This window comes from Barbatula barbatula, assembly GCF_947034865.1.
Source record: "Barbatula barbatula genome assembly, chromosome: 18".
NCBI lineage: Eukaryota > Metazoa > Chordata > Actinopteri > Cypriniformes > Nemacheilidae > Barbatula > Barbatula barbatula.
In genome coordinates this window covers 14,523,051-14,541,428 of record NC_136781.1, presented here as the reverse complement: position 1 = coordinate 14,541,428, position 18,378 = coordinate 14,523,051, and the positions used below count along the sequence as shown (strand labels likewise).

The 18,378-nt window shown below is 42.1% G+C and overlaps 1 protein-coding gene across 4 annotated transcripts in view; it reads right to left on the bottom strand.

Moving 5' to 3' along the window:
• The window catches only part of med12 (mediator complex subunit 12), a 23,618-nt gene extending 5,240 nt beyond the window's left edge, over positions 1–18,378 (bottom strand). For 2 of the 4 annotated variants that reach the window (XM_079479933.1, XM_079479935.1), the window contains exons 1-31: positions 18,175–18,331; positions 17,309–17,413; positions 17,040–17,231; positions 16,716–16,875; positions 16,397–16,572; positions 13,754–13,864; positions 13,230–13,502; positions 12,993–13,139; positions 12,800–12,899; positions 12,575–12,711; positions 11,411–11,542; positions 11,201–11,327; positions 10,881–11,110; positions 10,733–10,792; positions 10,467–10,643; positions 8,942–9,086; positions 7,520–7,638; positions 7,199–7,342; positions 5,995–6,158; positions 5,769–5,900; positions 5,457–5,684; positions 5,181–5,325; positions 4,930–5,050; positions 2,898–3,008; positions 2,645–2,758; positions 2,263–2,426; positions 1,659–1,838; positions 1,184–1,255; positions 930–1,108; positions 627–788; positions 61–172 (exon numbers count right to left, since the gene is read on the bottom strand). In XM_079479933.1, the coding sequence (XP_079336059.1) occupies positions 61–172; positions 627–788; positions 930–1,108; positions 1,184–1,255; positions 1,659–1,838; positions 2,263–2,426; positions 2,645–2,758; positions 2,898–3,008; positions 4,930–5,050; positions 5,181–5,325; positions 5,457–5,684; positions 5,769–5,900; positions 5,995–6,158; positions 7,199–7,342; positions 7,520–7,638; positions 8,942–9,086; positions 10,467–10,643; positions 10,733–10,792; positions 10,881–11,110; positions 11,201–11,327; positions 11,411–11,542; positions 12,575–12,711; positions 12,800–12,899; positions 12,993–13,139; positions 13,230–13,502; positions 13,754–13,864; positions 16,397–16,572; positions 16,716–16,875; positions 17,040–17,231; positions 17,309–17,413; positions 18,175–18,276 (4,521 nt within the window). In that variant the 5' untranslated portion in view covers positions 18,277–18,331. Of the gene's footprint in view, positions 1–60; positions 173–626; positions 789–929; positions 1,109–1,183; positions 1,256–1,658; positions 1,839–2,262; positions 2,427–2,644; positions 2,759–2,897; positions 3,009–4,929; positions 5,051–5,180; positions 5,326–5,456; positions 5,685–5,768; positions 5,901–5,994; positions 6,159–7,198; positions 7,343–7,519; positions 7,639–8,941; positions 9,087–10,466; positions 10,644–10,732; positions 10,793–10,880; positions 11,111–11,200; positions 11,328–11,410; positions 11,543–12,574; positions 12,712–12,799; positions 12,900–12,992; positions 13,140–13,229; positions 13,503–13,753; positions 13,865–16,396; positions 16,573–16,715; positions 16,876–17,039; positions 17,232–17,308; positions 17,414–18,174 lie in introns of all 4 variants that reach the window. The other 2 variants (XM_079479934.1, XM_079479936.1) reach the window with 2 other exon arrangements.

Genomic DNA, 18,378 nt, shown 5'->3' with positions numbered 1-18,378 from the left:
CTTAATTGTAACGTCGGGTTAAGTGTAGTGTGTATGTGAAGGCTGGGCTTGGTGTGATACCTGCTGTACTTGACTGTAGAGGGATGTAAGGAGACCTTCTCTCTGCTCATCCTGTCCTTTGAGACACGTCAGAACCAGAGATAAAAAGGGCTGCTGACTCAGGAGAGACATACTGAAGAAATACAGAAGAGGAAGACATTTAGCATAGTGAACACATGCTAAATGGAGCAATGTGGAGATTGTAGCGTCATCTAGTGGGAGGTCGTGTATTGCAACCAACGGCTCTCTCCGCCTCCCCTTTCGAAGCCCTATGGCGGCTGACACAGAACTAAGATGGCGTCACGTTTTTGCCAAAGGAGATAACGTATTTATGAAAAGTTTGTCCGTTTAGGGCTACTGTAGAAACAACAGGGTGAATTCCATGCAAGGGGATCCATGGGGTGTGTAGATAGATTAGCTCACTCTAAATTAATAAGACATAACGCTTCATTGTGTGAGGTTTTTAATACACCTCTGAAGATGGATATTATATAGCATTTCTGTCAATAGACACAGCACCTTTTATCCTAATATCCGCTCACTACAGAAAACACAAGCGCTACAGAACAGAGTAAGAGCTCGAGCACCTTTTCTGTTTCTGCCGATCTCTCTCTTTACGCGAGGACGGTCCGAGATGCTGACCCTTCTCCAGCTCCTCGCCTGCAGCCTTCAGCACATGACCCTGCACCGACGTGTGCAGCTTAGCTATCAGAGGAGCCACTAACCAGACACCTGAACGCTCCGACGAACTGCACACAAAAGATTTCAAAAACACGTGTTGGATTAAGAGGAGAGGAACTGTCATGTCAAAATCACATCTGCTTGATCAAGGAAGGAAAGGAAACAAGAACACAAAGAGTCTGGCAAAGTAAAGACTGGTGTTCACCCACCTGAGCACAGGTTTGAGTTTACTGGCACTGTTGCTATTGGAGACGGAGCTCCCCGAAACCGCAGAGCCATTCCAGGTGGGGTTCGAGTTCATCTCTGCGGACTTTTGGAAAACCTCAATGGTGGCCTTGGCGATGTTCTCCAGTAGAGAATGTGCTTGAGGCGTGTTCAGATAATGATCCTATAATAGATGTGTTCAGTTATAACAGCATAGAAACCTAAAATCCCCAAACCGACCCCTGCGTCAGTGACTTACATTATTTGTGACTTGCTTGATCATGAGTTGGAGCTCAAGAGAGGACTGTCTCATGGTCCACTGATCCATGTTCTGTAAGCAGGAGAACAGACGGCACATTGAGAGAATGCTTTTAATCTTTAGCGCTCCGGAGCGATATGAAATGAACAGGGGTCTTAACAGCCTATGAAGATGAAAACTGTACAAAAATGAGGTGCTGTGAGCCGCACACAAATCATGTATGGCTTAAAGGCGTGAAATAAATCATTAAGTCTGTTCTTCCTCTCCAGCTATATTGTGCTCTTTCATCATTGACTCCAGTGACAAAGCTGTCTGGTGTTTGAAACAAAACTACCCACACTGGTCTATGTGCTATGAGTTATTACCATGAATCCTCACCTCAACCAACAGAATACCACCTGGTCTGCTAACAACCGCTTATATCTACAGGAGAAGCTCAGTGATGATTGAGGCAGATGTTGTGAGTGTGTTTTACCTGTAAGATGCGTTTGATGCGCTGTCTCTGAGGATTCTCGCCCTCTTCACTGTCCAGCTGTCTGTGTGGGTAACAGATGAGCTGCAGCAGCCGCTGGGCCTGTATGTCACCCAGAACCGGATCCTGTAGAGCGCTGCTGTCCTCCGAAAGAGACTTCAGACAACGCTCACCAACCCACTCCTGAAACACACACCTTTGCTTTAGTGATGGTCAAAGGCATTCGGCAGAATGATTCACAGTGAGCCACAGAATCAATTATAATGTGATGATTGGAGTCGGTTGAGATGTTAAATGAATCGCAATGCATGTTTTGAACAGCAGGGGCCGCTGCGTTTACTGCAAACTTTAATATATAAAGTGACTTTTCTAATTTGATTTTGACAAAACATTTTTATTTTATAATGAAATGTGCAGCATTTGAGAAATAATAAAAGGCCAGATGTTCATTTCGAACTCATTTTGTAAAAATAAATTGTGGATCTTTACATCCCTGAGAAATGTGTCATTCTTGGCCGTGTGAGGTCAAAGCCTCAATTTTGGAATACATGAATATGTTGTTTTTCTAAAATGACTACGAGAAAGAGTCTAATGCTTGAATATTTACCTGTTGACAGATGCTCTTCAGCACATACTTGGCATAAACAACTAGACTGGCTGTTTCAATAGACACGTTACGGCCTCCAGATTTTTTGGAGCCCATGTCATCCTCCCCGATGTCGTCCAGGCCGGCAGGGTGGGAGAACCCTGAACCCTTCAGCTCAGCATCTCCTTAAAAAACAAAGAAAGTGCCAATGATGATGTCATATCGTTCAGTTGGTCCCCTTGGTCTCCAAGTCACATTTCTCTGGATTTCTTTTCTGGATCATTCTAGCTAAAAACGAGCACCCTTCTTATCACAAGAAAATACACATGCTTACACATGTTCCGCCACTATGAGTGTGTAATGAAGGAAGTTATTACAGAAATAAAATAACAATCCATCTTACCCAGCATGAAAACAGCTTTCAAAACTGCAAACACTGCTCCCACCACTATGCTGTTCTGAGAGGCGGCCAGCAGGTGGCGATCACAAGATGACCTGATGCCCACTGTGGATTTATCTGCAGACATAGGTACCAATCTCATCTCTGGACATTTATAAAAGCGACGTGAAAGCCTTGAACCGTGTCTTACTCCTGAATTGTGCTTTGGCTGAATGTCTAAATTCATGTAGGTGGGCTGTGTAGGGAAGGGTTTTACCTGATTTGGTGCCATCTTGAGGACACGGGTTTCGCTGTGGGGTTCTGAACAGATGAAGCAGGATCCTACAGGTCAATCTGGCTCCAGGTTCCGAATCCTGTTCGCTACAGGCTGCGCACACACACACAAACGTGTCACAAACCAGCCATATCCATTCTGCCGTTTCATAAAAGGCACAAGCCTGAGAACATGACCCCATCTGGCTCACAGCTGTGTGAACGCAGTATAAGCTAAATGAATCGGAGGCGGACGAAGTACACACAACTTCCTTCCTTGAGTGAAAGTACAGATACTACCGGTCAAATATCACTCCACTACAAGTAAAAGTTGTAAAGTCATATTCTTAAGTAAAAGTACGGAAGTATCAAAAGCACATTTCCTTCATGTCAGTGGTGCATTGTTTTATTGTCGTATACCTTATGCCTCTGAAGCAACATACTGAATACACAGAGTAGCGCACAGCATCAGTGGTATTAAAGGAGTAGTTTGCCCCCATTGACTCTTCATTTTTATTCCTACTATGGAAAGTCAACGGGGCAAATTAAAAGTGAGCAACTCCTTTAAGAGCTTTATATGTTTAGCACATATTTGTTAAGTTTAGATATAATCCAGTATGATAATTTAGCCTCAATATCCTCATAAGCCCCTAGGCCGTGTTCAATGTGTGTTTATGAGCAGTATTTATTCCCCAGTATAGCGTGATTGGTCAAACAAATGGTAATAAATTCAACAAAGTCGAACTACAAACATAAACTATAGCTACTATAATGAAACTATGGTAACTTTTTTCTTACTGTGGTTTGAGTAAAATTAGTTCATTGGAGTATGGTTTAGAAAAAAAGTTAAATTTGTGGATACTGTGGTTTTACTGCAAATACCATCGTAGCGCTCGTTCTAAGCATCACGCATAGTTGAACCCACAGATGTTTACACCACACTTGTCATGTGTCTTTTTCGTCTTTCATTGTTCCATTTGCTTTTTTAGAGCGCTTTCAGCTGTGTAGTAGCGTCGACGCTTAAATTAGTTCAGCAGAAAGATCCAAGGGTTGTCAGATTTGCGTAAAAAATCCAGCCAAATGGCCATTCGAAAGTCGAGACGGAAACCGCGAGTTTAGAAAAACAGAAATACTTGGCAACAGTGAAAGGTCCCGGCAGATCGCAAGCCGGAAAAATTGCTCAAACAGGAAATCCTTTAGTCATTTGAAGGAGTCTAGAAATGGATGGGTTCACCTAAAAATAAAACTTGTGTCACGATTGCTCATTCAGGACGATATCTCATATCTTTGACTTTGCAACATCCAACTCTTTCTGTTTCTCTTTTAAGTAATGTTTTTCATTATAATTATTTATATATGGTTTGTATTATTTATTTATTTTTCATTATTATTATTATTAGTGTTGTAAGCTATAATAGGCAGTATGTTTCGTGTTGTTGGGGAAGGGATAAAAATGTCCATAAAGTCATTATTTCCGCTTAGTCATCTGCTTTTGGTGTTCGGAGCACTCTGGACATACTGTGAGAGGCCTTTATCTTCCCATATCGTCCACAGACATCATGCAGGTTTGAACTGACATGAAGTGACAAATTGTAACTAGTTGTTTAATTATAAATATAACAACATAATGTGGCACTTTCACCAAACAAAATGGTGAATCAATGGCGTCTACATTTACGCAGTGTTCATGCTGTTTATCTTCTTCTCCATTTATGCACACATACTCCTCCGCCGGTCACTTCTGATCATGATCCATCTCTCACCACTGCCCTGAATAGCACCTTGTAGGGCGAGTAAATCAGAGGCGGCGAGTACACACACCCGTGATGCTAAAGATGAAGCAGCTCGGTGCGAGACGTGGACAGACATCAAACACGCGGGCAGCTAATATTGAATCTGAACTGTCTTAGCAAAGTGTGAAAAACCAAACAGCCGTTTCCAAGCAAAACACTGAAGTGGCCGATGACTGGACGCTTTATGGCATGTGTGTGTTGAATGCTGGGACACGAAAGGCGGCGTTGATCAGAGAGTCGTACCTGCGTTCAGAAGGGAGGGGATGGCCACGCAGCGCACCAGATCTTCCAGTAGCAAACACTGGCGAGCTATCAGGATGGCGACAAACGTCGCCAGGGAGTCGTGAAAAGACAGGTCGCTCACCTGTCCAAATAAAACAAGAATGGTCACTTGCTAAGAATATCTGGTGGAGTCCGTCCGGACAGCCAGAATGATGATGCAACGAGTGGCAAAATTCAATTCTAGAAACAACGCATGGAAGGTGTGGACTCACGTCAACATTGCAGAGCAGATCGTTGAAGCCGCAGTTGCCGTTGTTTGAGGAGCAGCAGAGAGCTTTGAGAACGCCCAGCCACTCGGCACTGAGAGACCGACAGTACGCGGTCAACTCGGCACACAGGATACCGATATCATTCACCCTGAAACAAACCACACAGCGCTTACTAAACACACGAGAACAGGTGCATCTTCTAAGATGCTAAAAAATAGCTTATTCCGAGTTTAGCATGTTGATCAAAATATTGACTCGAATCTTGAAATGAAAACAGACCTCTCAGGATCGCGGTGGTCCACGCAGACGTCCATAAGCACATTACAAACAAAGCTGTATCGGTTGGCCGGGCTGTCATTGAGTTTCTTTCCCACCATAGAGTGGTTGAGACTTGGTGCGGTCGGGTTAGCGATGGCATTTATCATAAACGCCTGATCCCACAACATGTTTGAGTCCGACGGGTCGATGTTCCAGTAGATGGAGTTCTTCACCTTTGAGCAGAACTCGCTGCGGGAGTTAACACCAAAATGCCTTATTGACCAGTCGTTATACCAACGTAGAAAGACTAACAGAGATAATCTGTGGCTTCACCTGAAAATCTCTCCAAACTTGCTCTTCAGGTGACTGCAGGATGTATAGAGGTCATACAGATAGGCCAGGATACAGCGTTCAGCCGAAGAACAGTCTGCAGGGTTCACGCCAGACTTCACTACAATCCGCAACCTGCCGGACAAAAGAATGCTTGAACATCACACACCAGACCAGGCAATATGCATCATGACTGTCCCTTATAAAATGTAGGATTTAGGTGGTGCACCCATCAAAGACTTGTGCGGTCTGGTCAGGGTTGAGGATGAGGCAGGAGTGGTATCTCCGTAGTACGGCCACGATGCACAAACAGAGTCCTGTAGTGTAACTGCCCGCCAGGTTAGAAGATTTCAACAAGAGTTCTGCCTCCACCAGACTCAATTCATTCAGCAGCTACATGACAAAACAACTACAGTTATACATCACTGTCCAAACACATTTCACGTTCACATCATTTGCTTATACATTTGAAATAGTATTAAAAAAGACAAACATACAACTACATTAGTATTCTAAATACGGTTGATTAATAGAAGTTTGTGTTTACATAATATGTGTCTGTGTATATTAATTTTGTATTTATAAACACAAAACACATTTAGTAAATATTCACATGGATTTCTTTATATTTATCAATGATTAAAATAGTAGGATGTAAGGATTCACCGTGAGCCGGTTGAAAATCGATTAAAATATGTGACGATTCAAATCGGTTGAGGCGTTAAAAGAATCACAGTTCATGTTTTGAACTTCAGGGGACGCTGTTTTTTTCTGCAAACTTGGAGAATTTGGATATGCTGATATTTCTTAAAGTAAAAGCACAGACAAGTCTTAGTTTGTTTATATTAATGAGACTTTTGTATTATGCTTTTTTAAATGCAATTTAGTAATTAGATAAAAAAATACGACAATTTGCAACATTAGAGAAATAATAAAAGTGCAGTTGTTCATTTTCAATTTGCCTCAACTCATTCTGTAAAAAAAATTGTGAATAAAATCGCATCGAGAGATCAGAATCATGATCTGAGTGAATAGTATCTATTAAATTGTACACAAACGTTTATTAATTTGCATTTTATATTTTTTCTTAATGTATGCTAAATAATAACACTAAAATATCTTTTTCTGGCGACTTTTGATCGAATCAGCTATAGTGTAAAGGCGGATATAACAAACCAATTATTGATCAATTAACTATGTAATAGTTATATAACGTCTATTGCATAATGTTATATTTTTCTCTATTGTAAAATAATTAAATACATAAACAAAAATGAAATCTGTACAATAGTTTGTCAGCAATGAGCTTCAAAAACCTATAGATTACAGTAAACCCTCATGGTTTTTATTTGCAACAGCTACATCCTTAGTATTCTGTATGATTTCATGTATAGAAATTCAAATAGATATCAACAGACAACACTTCGAGATACCTGTATGGCAAAGTCAATTAGGCCACTTATATTGAGAGAGTATTCCATGAGGTCAAAGATAAACTGGATGTGTTGAACCAGTGGGAGGTGATAAGACATCCCTAAGGCAAAGCTGGTGATCTGTTCCAGAACATTCCTGGACACCTGTCACAAGGAAGGATACACAAATATTTACTAACATCAGTCAAGTCTTCTGAAAAAAGACATCTAGGGCAAGAAACATAAAAATGAATTTAGCCATTGCCCCTTTGATGGCAATATACCTCCAAGGTCACATAGTTGACCTAGCACCGGCGGTTGATGAATGTGAGCCGTACTGACCTGAGAGGTGACCTGGTGCTGATCAAAGTGTGAGAGGTGCTGGAATTTAGAGAAAATGTCTTCGGCGGTGGGGAAAGCTTCTGGTTTACTCTTCTTCCTCTTCTGGCCTTCCTCACCTCCTGTGGACAAACAAAACAAAACAACTTGACAAAAAAAAACAATAAATACAAAGCACAACAGGATTTAAGCGAGATGAAACATCATTATTTCTATCCAGGTGCCCTGAAGCCCCGGCCATCAGTCCACCGGTGAAGGTCACTGTCAGTCAAACGACTTTTTAAATGAAAACCGCCCAGACGGGTGACTTATTCACACAGAGAACCGCCACGGGGCGACGGGTCAGCGCTCAGTGCTGTGCTTGAAATCGTAACAACCGTTTAATGTCAAGACAAAGGCAGAGCTCCGTCTAGTGAAATAATGAGACGTCCAATTACACTTCCATTAGAGGTAAAGCAAGCGAGGCTGCTCTTTCTGACCGGGGTCGGCAGCCAAGATGGAATATAATGAGTCAATGATGGTTATTTGCATTGAAATTAGGCTTCGGCGATGAATATTCAATGATGCCAATAGAGGTTCAGCGCCACGAAGTGAAGAGGAGATGAAAAGAGAGAGCGGAAGAGAATAATGAAACGTTAAGGAAAAGTTCATCTCAAAATCAAAAGCGTGTTCTTTTTTACTCACCCACATAACGTTTAACATGTTTTAAGACCTCACAGCGTTTGCCAATGGGGTAAGTAAAATAATCTTGATTTAAGTTTTACCTTTTTCTTAGTCGCTCAATTCAAGATTATTTTACTTACCCAATTGGCAGATTGCTTTGTTTGTATAAAGCACAAATTCACTGAAATTTCATAGTTGTGACTAAAAACAAAACTTATTTTCTCAAGTCAGTTTGCTCATCAAGAAAATACTTCTTGATTCAAGAATGTTTAGACTTTTTTAAAAATGGGAAACAAGAAAAAAAGACTAAGCATGAAAGTTTTTGCATAACCATGATGTCTATAAGGAGGCCTGAAAATCTCTCTGATGTCACCTAAAATATCTTTATTTGTGCTCAGAAGACGCCGGGAGGTCTTAAACATGTGAGAAAAAACATTACACATTAAAGCCATGAGGGTGAAAAGAAATAACACAATTTTGATTTCGAGAGGAACTTTTCCTTTAATGATGAATGGCCTTTTCAAAGAAACAGACAACCAAAAGTCCCTCCAAAAATAACTAAAAGGTGACGCAAAATTGTCTGAGTGATTAAGCCATTGACCACAAACTGATTCATGCTGAATATCACAGCAATGAATGTGAAAACAGTCTCATTTAAACTGTGTTCTCACGCATGGAATGAGTCATACAGCTAGCTAGTCAACTGAATCGGTCCAATGACTAAATGAGGTGATGAAACCCGTGTGGTTCTCATCTGCGCACCTGTCTCTGCTGTACTCTTGCGGTTGAGAACTTTCAGGATGTCTTTGGTGATCTTCTTGATAGTGTGTCTGGCCTCGTCTCGCTGTTTGCCGACTCCATACAGGACCACCAGACGCTGGTTACACTCGTGACTTGCGTTCTCCTCCTAAACAACAGTCAGAGTTTAGCGACAGATTAAGTTTAGCGTACTGAATTCCAAACACCAGATAACTTCAAAATGATTTTCAGTTATTTGTATTCACTGTATATGGTTATGTGTTTAGGTCAAATTAAAATTTTTGTTTCGTTCTGTGAACTACTAACAATATTTCTCCCAAATTTGAAATACAAATAATGTTTCTATCTTAATTTCTTTTCAGAAAATAAAACTGGAGAAACAGGTCAAAATAACATGAAAGATGCTCGTTTTTTTCCGATCTCAAATACTGCAAGGAAAGCACGTTCATATTCACTTAAGCAATACAGCAGTAATATTTGTACATGTATTTAGGAAAAGTTGAAATATAAAATATCATTTTTTTCATGCGTGTTGTCGAGCTGTCAGTCATTCACATTGCTGTTAGATGACTTTGTCACTCCTGAGGTTTGATTTAGTTCAACTTCAACAGACACTGGACTGGAATGACCACAATACATCTGGAAATGCTGATTAAATTAATGTAGCATGGCGCCTCTTAATTTTGTTTATGCAAGTGCATACAGACGGCAATATTGTCAAAATGACGAATCCATTAAAATGATTTTTTAAAAATTGCGATATACTTTGTTACACATCCCAGGCCAGTAGCTGAAGATGTCACTCAGTAAAGAAACATGTACGTGTGACATCATCGTTTTCACAAATACACGTTTTTGCCGTTTACGCCGAGACCACAATATTTGTGCACATTGATTGTTTATCAATTGTTCATCCGTCCTGCCGCTAACACACTTTTGGCTGGACCTGTCAGGTTTTAAATAGTCTCAGCCTCCGACGTGTCACGCCCAGGGACCGTTGGCAAAACGTCGGACTCATAAGACACTCTTTTCTGGAAACACTTCAGCACGTTCGAAGTCGTCGTCTGATTGGTTGAATTTCACAGGATATCCGGGAGACTTGCATGTCGCGTTCTTCAAAGATCCGTCTGGAAACAACACGAAGCCGTCTGATCTAAGAAGCAAAGCTGTCGTGTTTACAACAGTTGCTATAAAAATGTATCTCGGTCGACTAAACGCTTTAAAGTATGGGAGATTCAGGGCATAAACGTATAATCATTTCGTTGCGGTTAACTTTTGACACGTTCACAAATGTACACCTGTCTGTTACTGCAGGGACATTTCCACGCCTCCATACATGACGCAGCACAAAACGAAACGTGAAAGTCGCTTTACCTGTCAGTCATATGGCCTCTTGTGGCGGGCCTCGGCCCAAGAAAGCGGCGTTAAGTTCGCGAGACTAGGTTTTACACTGCCCCACACACAATGCTAGATAGTTTATATTGCTAATGATTAACAAAATTTCCATCCATGCTTTGAAAGACCTCACCTGTGGTATGGGGAAGTGGGTGGCGTACTGTATGTGGCGGGGCTGCTCGTAAACCAGGGGGAAGGCAGGGTCCATGCCCTTATCCTTGGCAGTGTTTTTGCTCTCCTGCTCAGGAACAGTTTTCTCCGGGGAGGGGCTTCCCTTTGACTCACAGTGCATTGGCGGGGAGAACATCTGCTGAAGGTTAAGGTAGAAAACAGTGAGTTTAAACCATCTTTCGTTAGTTAAGATGTCACAGAATTTGAATGTTGAAATGCATCTCCAACCTCATCGAAATTAGCACTGGAGTTGTGATCTATGTCCATTGACTCTGACAGACCAGTATCCTAATAAAAATAAGTACAATGACATAAAAACACACGCAACCAATTAACCACATCCCAGTATGTCACAACAATATAATTAGCCTCGTGCCTCCATCTTGACGCTGCTTCCTGCATCTTGTTCTTTGCGCTCCGATTCGTCAGAAGGCTCTTCGCTGGGGGATCGTGAGCGGGGCAGATGTGAGTCGGAGGAAAGATCGCCGCGGGAGATGAGCGTGCACATGTAGATGTTGTGGGAGAAGACGTCGTGGCGGATGAGCTCGCAGAAGAGCAGCACGAGATTTGAGAATTCCACCCGCTCGCTCTCGTTTCCAGGCTCAGCTTCACAGACACACAGACACGGTTATCTCAACATACATCTGAATGATGATGCATCTACAAACACTTACAGATGATAAAAAATAAACTTACTGAGAACAGGGGCCTGTGTGTCCAGAAACTGCAGCAGGACGTCCTGAAACACAGGCAGAGTGGCTGCGGACAGAGAGCCTGATGATACGGAACCCTTCTCATCCACAACCTCTGACTCTCCACATCTCTACAAACACACACAGACCAACGTCAGACATACAGCAGCTAGCTTTTGAAAATGTGTAAGGTCAAAGAACTTTGGCATTTCACCTCCGCCTCTATTTCAGTCTGTCTCTTCTCCAGGAGTTTGGCCACCACCATGGCTCGATGGGGTCCTGATCTTTTGCAAGAGACAGCCCACTCACACAGCAGCGTCACCACCGCATCATCGTCTGGACTCATCTACACACACAATGATGATTTCATTTTTTAAAGATTTGATTTCTAAAGCGAAGGATCATAAAATGGTTTCTAGCTCAGCTTAAACCCTCAATCCTTTACTTTTGTCTCTCTATATTTCATCAAGACATGACATTGCAGGTTGCTTTAGATACTTATCTTCCTGTCATATTATGCGAACACTTAATGTTTTTCTTTTTCAGAATATTTAAATGTTTCTGTTTAAATGACAACCTATAATGCACTCATCACATCAGGACACGTTACGGTAATGTGAATTTCAGCAGAAAAAGCAATAAAATAAATAATCGATTCCTGTTAAAATGATGCTGTGACAAGCAGAGCCGTGGGGGAACCAGAGCTCCTCGATTCGAGACCGTTGCAACGTGCAGCTGTTAGTCTCATTCGCATCATTGGCCTCACATCTCTCACAGAGGAGCTCCAACAGTGAAGGGCAAGAAAGGACCGAGCAACCAGTACCATCGCATGGCACCGTGCGAAGAGCTTCTCAGCTTTTTATTATGTTTGGGTGGCCGGCAGTCGGCTGTGTTATTAAACACATTAAAGACTGTTATTAAAAGTTGGTTTTACGTTCGCCGGTTCCCGCCTCCTTCCTCCCTTACAATGAACCTTGCGGTTTAAATGTAATTTGTACCACATTTCAATTAGTTTCCATGTGAAAAATACTTCAGTATTTACAACAGTAAACTTAACTAAAATGTGTTTTTGAGACTTACCATAGTAAATGTTAAAATATGCTACAGTATTTGCTACAATTTAACCATTTCAAATAGTTTATACTATAAAATATTGAAGTGTACAGTCGAAAATTCATTTAGATCTGTGTATTAGGGATATTTATATTTATATTTCTGAACATGACACTACTTGGTATCGTGATACTTCCGCTACATTTAGTACCTTACGATATATTGATGGTACTGTGTCAACCCTACTTTTTTCTTGAATTTGGAAACATTGTAGCAGCAAGCTTATTCTCCCATAACCTATTATTAAGTCAAAACAGTTGTGTACCTCATGTCCATCCTTGCTCTGTCCCGATCCAAAGATCCGGTTATAAAGAGAATCCAGTGAATTGCTAAAGTCAGACTTCTCAAAGCTGTGGTTATCCAAAACCTCCAACGTATGAAGAACCCGGCTGATGGTAAAACCTATTGTATGCACACACACCACAGCACAGTTTACAGTCCATTACAACCTATATCAGTTTTGATGATCAAGTCCTTAACATCTGCTCACCAGCTGTTGTTTCCTGACACTTGTCAAATGACCATCTGAACTCCACGGCCTGTCCTCTCTCTTTAATCTGCTCTTCGATCTCTCTCACTTTAGCTCGTACCTGAGACAGAACGCAAAAGGACATACATCACATTCCTTTAAACCAGTAAATCAGACGTGCCGGTTGATCATGTAAAAGAGGGTCGAGATATACCTGCTGGTTGAAGGTGCTGTTGACCCCAGGCATAGGCAGGTTAGAGGGAGCGATGGGAAGGAGATCTAACGGGGAGCCGGTCTTAATCCGACTGTCTGTCAGAGAATAATGCCAAACCAGAGCGCTGGGACAACACAGCACAATACTCTAGAAAGAGAACACAGCAAAACCAACGTCAGGACAACCATGAAACCAAGAAAGCGATTACTTTTTTATTTTGATTTATTTCAATATCACCTGCAGCATGCAGCTGAGCCCAAACACCACTGGCCTGTGCAGAGGACATATGTAAAAATCTGTGAAGGTGGTCTGTGGCTGGTTTCCCCCTGCAGGTTGGGAGGTTGGGGTTGGGGGCAGTGCATTCCCCTGCTGTCCTGAAATGCCGTGGGCTGGGTGCCCGCCTGGACCCGGTCCGAGACTGCCGTCGCTCAGCAGCAAATTAAGTCGGCGTGTGCAGAAATAAGCCAGCCGCCGTGATAAATAGGCTGACTGCACGAACTCCCCAGAGTACTGAAAGACAAAGACGGAGATGAAAATCCAGTCAGAAATTACTATATAATTCTAGACTCAGGCTGACGTGCAGACATCATCTTTTGCATTTTCTGCACACAGTTTAAGGTCAAACATTCCGTATGTCTCCAGGCTTTCTTGACTTCACAGACAGGTTACAAGCAGTCAGGATGCCGAATTTAAAAAGTCATGACTTGACAGCTCTGCTGGGGTGCGAGACGTCATCACAGGGTCACGCTGCATTAACTGACCTGTAACAGGAGCGGCAGAAGCAATCGGAGAAGCTCGTCCTCTCCGGGTCTTATCTTCTCAAAGCACTCCAGGACCCAGGTGAGGAACTCGTGTCGGTCCAACATCCCATCCTGTACACAAGTTAATTCAGTAAATACTAAATAAGAAAAGAAGACTTGACGGATGCAAAAGTTTAAATTGGGAATACTCAAATCATTTTTGGCAATGGGGACATTCATTCACAACTATGAACGATGCAGTTCCACGTTACATTACAGCTAAAAACATTAAAGTCATCTTGATTTGCAGGGGACTAAAGATGTGCCAGTGAGGATTTTGTCCACCGGTATAATTTCACAGGAAATTATATTTGTCAATGGTTTTCAGCATTTGCAGTGCTTTGGTCCTTATTATTGTTTGTCTGACAAGTCTGAAAAAACATGTCTGAAATAATATGAGGGTGAGTAAATGATAAAAGAATTTTTATTTTTGGGTGAACTATCACTATCAATGCAATGCACGACAGACCTATCCAGGTATATCCAGATTGTAAGATAAGACTTCTGATTTCACCACTTATTTTAAAATGAATACTTTGTTTATTATTCATTACTATTTTTAATGAAGACACAACAACAACCTTGTACAATGACAAACTTTCTTATATTAAACAGAATTAATTACAAAATGAATAAGACGGATTACATCGTACCTGTAACACAATAATGCAATAAGTCCCAAGAAGCCATGGTTTAAAGTAGTTTTATACACTGTTTCAACGGACACGCACGCCCGGCCCAAAGTTAACTTCCGATCTGTGTTTGGTTATACCAGGGGTCGCAACACGTGGCTATTAAGCTGCATGTGGCTCTTCTGCCCCCCTGCTGCGGCTCCCTACAGTCTTTATAAGGCCCTCTTCATGCCTGGTATTAAGATGCATTTTGGTGCACAGTACACAGTGGGAGGATGAAGTGGCCTGATACATCATATGAGGATTTATTCAATTACCTCGTATTTTCTCTCGGAGTTGACGGGTCTTCGGTGCGCAACCATAAAATCGCAGACGTACCAGTAACGTTACATGCACATTGGGAAAGTCAGTGGAAATGTATACATGACAGTGAACGAATTCGTGTTTTTAAAACAGATGTGAATACCAGTCAAAGTGGAGCAAACATTCCTGGATCCTTACAACTAATAACGGATGAATCGAGACGGCTGGTTGGTCTTGTACCGCAGGTCTCCACCGAACTTCAGCATCCATCACAACATTCTTAAAACAACTCAAAACATCCAAACCAATCTGCTTTTGTCTATTAAATAAAGACAATATTTCACGTTGTTCATTCTCTCCCTCGCTTGCTTCAACTTTAATCCTCCTAGTAACATGGCCTGGTAAAGGCAAGCAGAAGCCTACCGTATAGTGTGTTGACAAAATGTTAAATGTGCTTTGGATAAAAGCGTCTGCCAAATTATTGAAAATGAAATGACAGGGCAAGTCCTGTTAGTCATGCAGCTGCGACCCTCGGGCAGGTAGGTTTGCATTCGCCTATTAAGTTTTTAACTGCTAAAAACATATAAAATTGCTAACAGATAAATTTTCACTGCTGCTAATATTAATATAACACTATTTGCATACCGTTTTAGTTGTGCAAAATATGTTTTATATTTGATATTTTACTTTTAGTGTCACTCTCCCCGTAAACTCCTGCCTTCGAACGTTTATTAATAAACGTTAGTAATAGTGCATTAGTTATTGTAGTCAAGAAGGTAAATTGTCCAGGAGAAAGGACATCCAGTAGAATAAATAATGAATAATGGATGCAGATCATAGGGTGCGCCACATCCAGATTCAGCTCTGGTGCGTGGATAATGGTCAAAGCAGATGTTTGGTACCGGCTATAATGGCCACCTCAACTGCACACATTACGCTTGTACCTTTGGGTTACATCAAAAATATTAACAAGCAAGTCAGAACAGCTCACTCGTCTCACTTGCAATATGACTGTCATTATCTTTAGTGGCTCTCTGGACGTCTAAACACAAACACCTCAAAGATGGCGGTGCCCACATTTACGCCACAAATAAGGTACAATGTATAATATCAATGTAGTTGCTCAGAAACAGAAACAACACAACGGTCGCCAAGCAACACAGACGCAGCATCATACAATGGCGGTGGTGCAGTGATACTTATGCAATGCTGTCAGCTGTATATTTATCAGACTGCTTATTTCGTGATGTCAAGTAACATAATCGTTTGATAGCCGACCATCCCTACTCAGGACACAAAAAGCTCTGTATGTTATCGCCTTAATAAAATATATTTCAAGGAGTAGTTCACCGTCATCATTTACTCATCCCTTTGTCATTTAAAACCTGTAATACTTTCTACCGCAAAATAAAAAGAAGATATTTTGGAAAATACATTCACTTCTATTGGAGCCAATGGACCTGAAAGGAGGGGATGTTAACAACATTCTTCAAAATATCTTCTTTTGTGTTCTGCGTAGGATTGTCATACAGGTTTGAAATGACAAGAGGGCGAGTAAATGATGATGGATCATTTCATTTTCAAGGTGGACTACTCCTTTAAATCTAACACTGCTTTGGTAGACACAAGAGACAACATAACATGTTTAAACGAAACAAAGGCAACGCACCTGAAACATGAACATGGCCAGTTTCTCATTGTACTCCCACTGTTTCATGGCTGTTTCCACCTCTGCAGGAGGCGCCGGCAGAGGAGATCCACAGCTCTGGTTTGGAGACTGTCTGTAAAACTCCGCCACCTTCTGCAGCTGCTCCCACAGGTATTTGGTAATTATCTGAGTCCATTCTGCAGAATCCAGATAAAACCAGTGAGGCATTGCAGCTAAATTACACAGCACACTTCACTTTATCTTCATTCAGGAATTGAAAAAGCGTTACGTTGCGTTTGAACGAGCCCGATTGTTTGACAGGTGGAGGGATATTACTGACCTATGCATGGGTCAATGACGTGCCTTTTCTTCACCTTGGTTTCAGTTATGGCAGCGTGATACGCACACGTCATTTTAATCATCCAGGCAGATCGCATCACGGGCACGGAGTACTTCGCGAGGTAGCCGAAAACTTCCTCTTTCTTGCTGAAGATGGGGACCTAGTGCACAGGAAGACCAATTAGACTAATGCAAAACCCAAGCTTAACGCTTGGACCGTGAAATGGAGTGACGCTTAAAGGTCTGCGTGGAAATAAGAAAATCTTTTGGATGTCTTCCAAACAACTTGTGATCTATTCACGCTTCCCGAACAGCAGTGTGGTACCTTCTTAGCAAGCTGAGTAAGAGGTTTGGTCCCTGCCAAGTCTGTAAACCAATTATTGATGGAACTCTGGGACCTCGCCGTGACGAGCCAGAAGTTATCCTTCTGATTGACCTGCGGCTTCCTCTTCCCCGTGTCTGGAAACGTGTTGCATCGCAACTTCTCAGCGATGATGCTGCTGAAGTTTGAGCTGATCTGAAGAGCAGAAGGAACGGGTTCGACTAAAACGCCCAAGCAATGCATGCAAATGCGTTATGCGACGGTGAGCGTACCTTCGAAGGGTTGAAATTGACATTTTTAGCGCTGCCATGTTCGTCTCCTGAAACAGCTGGCTGGTTGTTAAATCCTTGCTTGACGTTCAACGCAGTCAACTCATCCTAATCAACAAGATGGCTTTGTTACTACAGGGCTCATGCATGCATATCTTTACTTAACTACACCATAAACCCATATGCACACTACAACTTGCATAATACAATAAAATGCATATTTTTATTTATATTCTTGAGAGGTGCTTTATATGCACGAACCCACTGGCTGTCTCCCCAAACCATTTATGGTCGTTATAAATGCATACTGCGCATTTCATTACTTTACAAAAACGCTGCCTAGGTAGGAAGATCACTAGGTTAGAAGACACGGACATATCACGTAAACATCGACACGCATGCAAATGTCAACAAACATAAACAAACACCATAGCGCCGACACAGTAGTGCGACTGTCTTAAATACACATATACGTCTTTAATATAATGAAAACGCGCCGGGGAACAATACAGACGTTGTATGTTTAATACGAGGCGCTTTAAATTGAACTGCGACCGCTGAAAGCCGCTTGAAATAAAGCCCAGTCGAGAACCATCGATTTCAACGTCATTTCAAAAGGTGTTTTTCGCCATTTAAACGCTCGTTTTATGTTTCTAACTGCGCGCAACACCAAACAAAGGCAAAACGCAAGACGCCTGCGCCACGAACGCCGTTTTTCTGGTTAGCTAGCGAGCCGCTCGGCTTTGGTTCATTGTTATTGCCCGTTAGCTGACGGCAGGGCCTGAGCTCCACATCGCGTTAAAACGCTTTCCTTTCACGCCGATTTCAAACGAAAGCCGCCCGTTGAGAAAGAGGGAACGCCGAGTAACCTCTTTTTGTTTTGGGTCTTGCGGGTAAACGTCCGGAGGACCGAGTCTGGGCCGTTTGAGAGGCCTGTGTTCGTAGCTCAGAATGCCGAAGGCAGCCATCATCCCCGCGGCATGTCAGCCCGGTGTGTGGCCGATCCGGAGCGCTGCTACTGCGGCTACAGCTCCGCCGCTTCACCGCTGCTTCCGCCTCAACAGGATGATGGG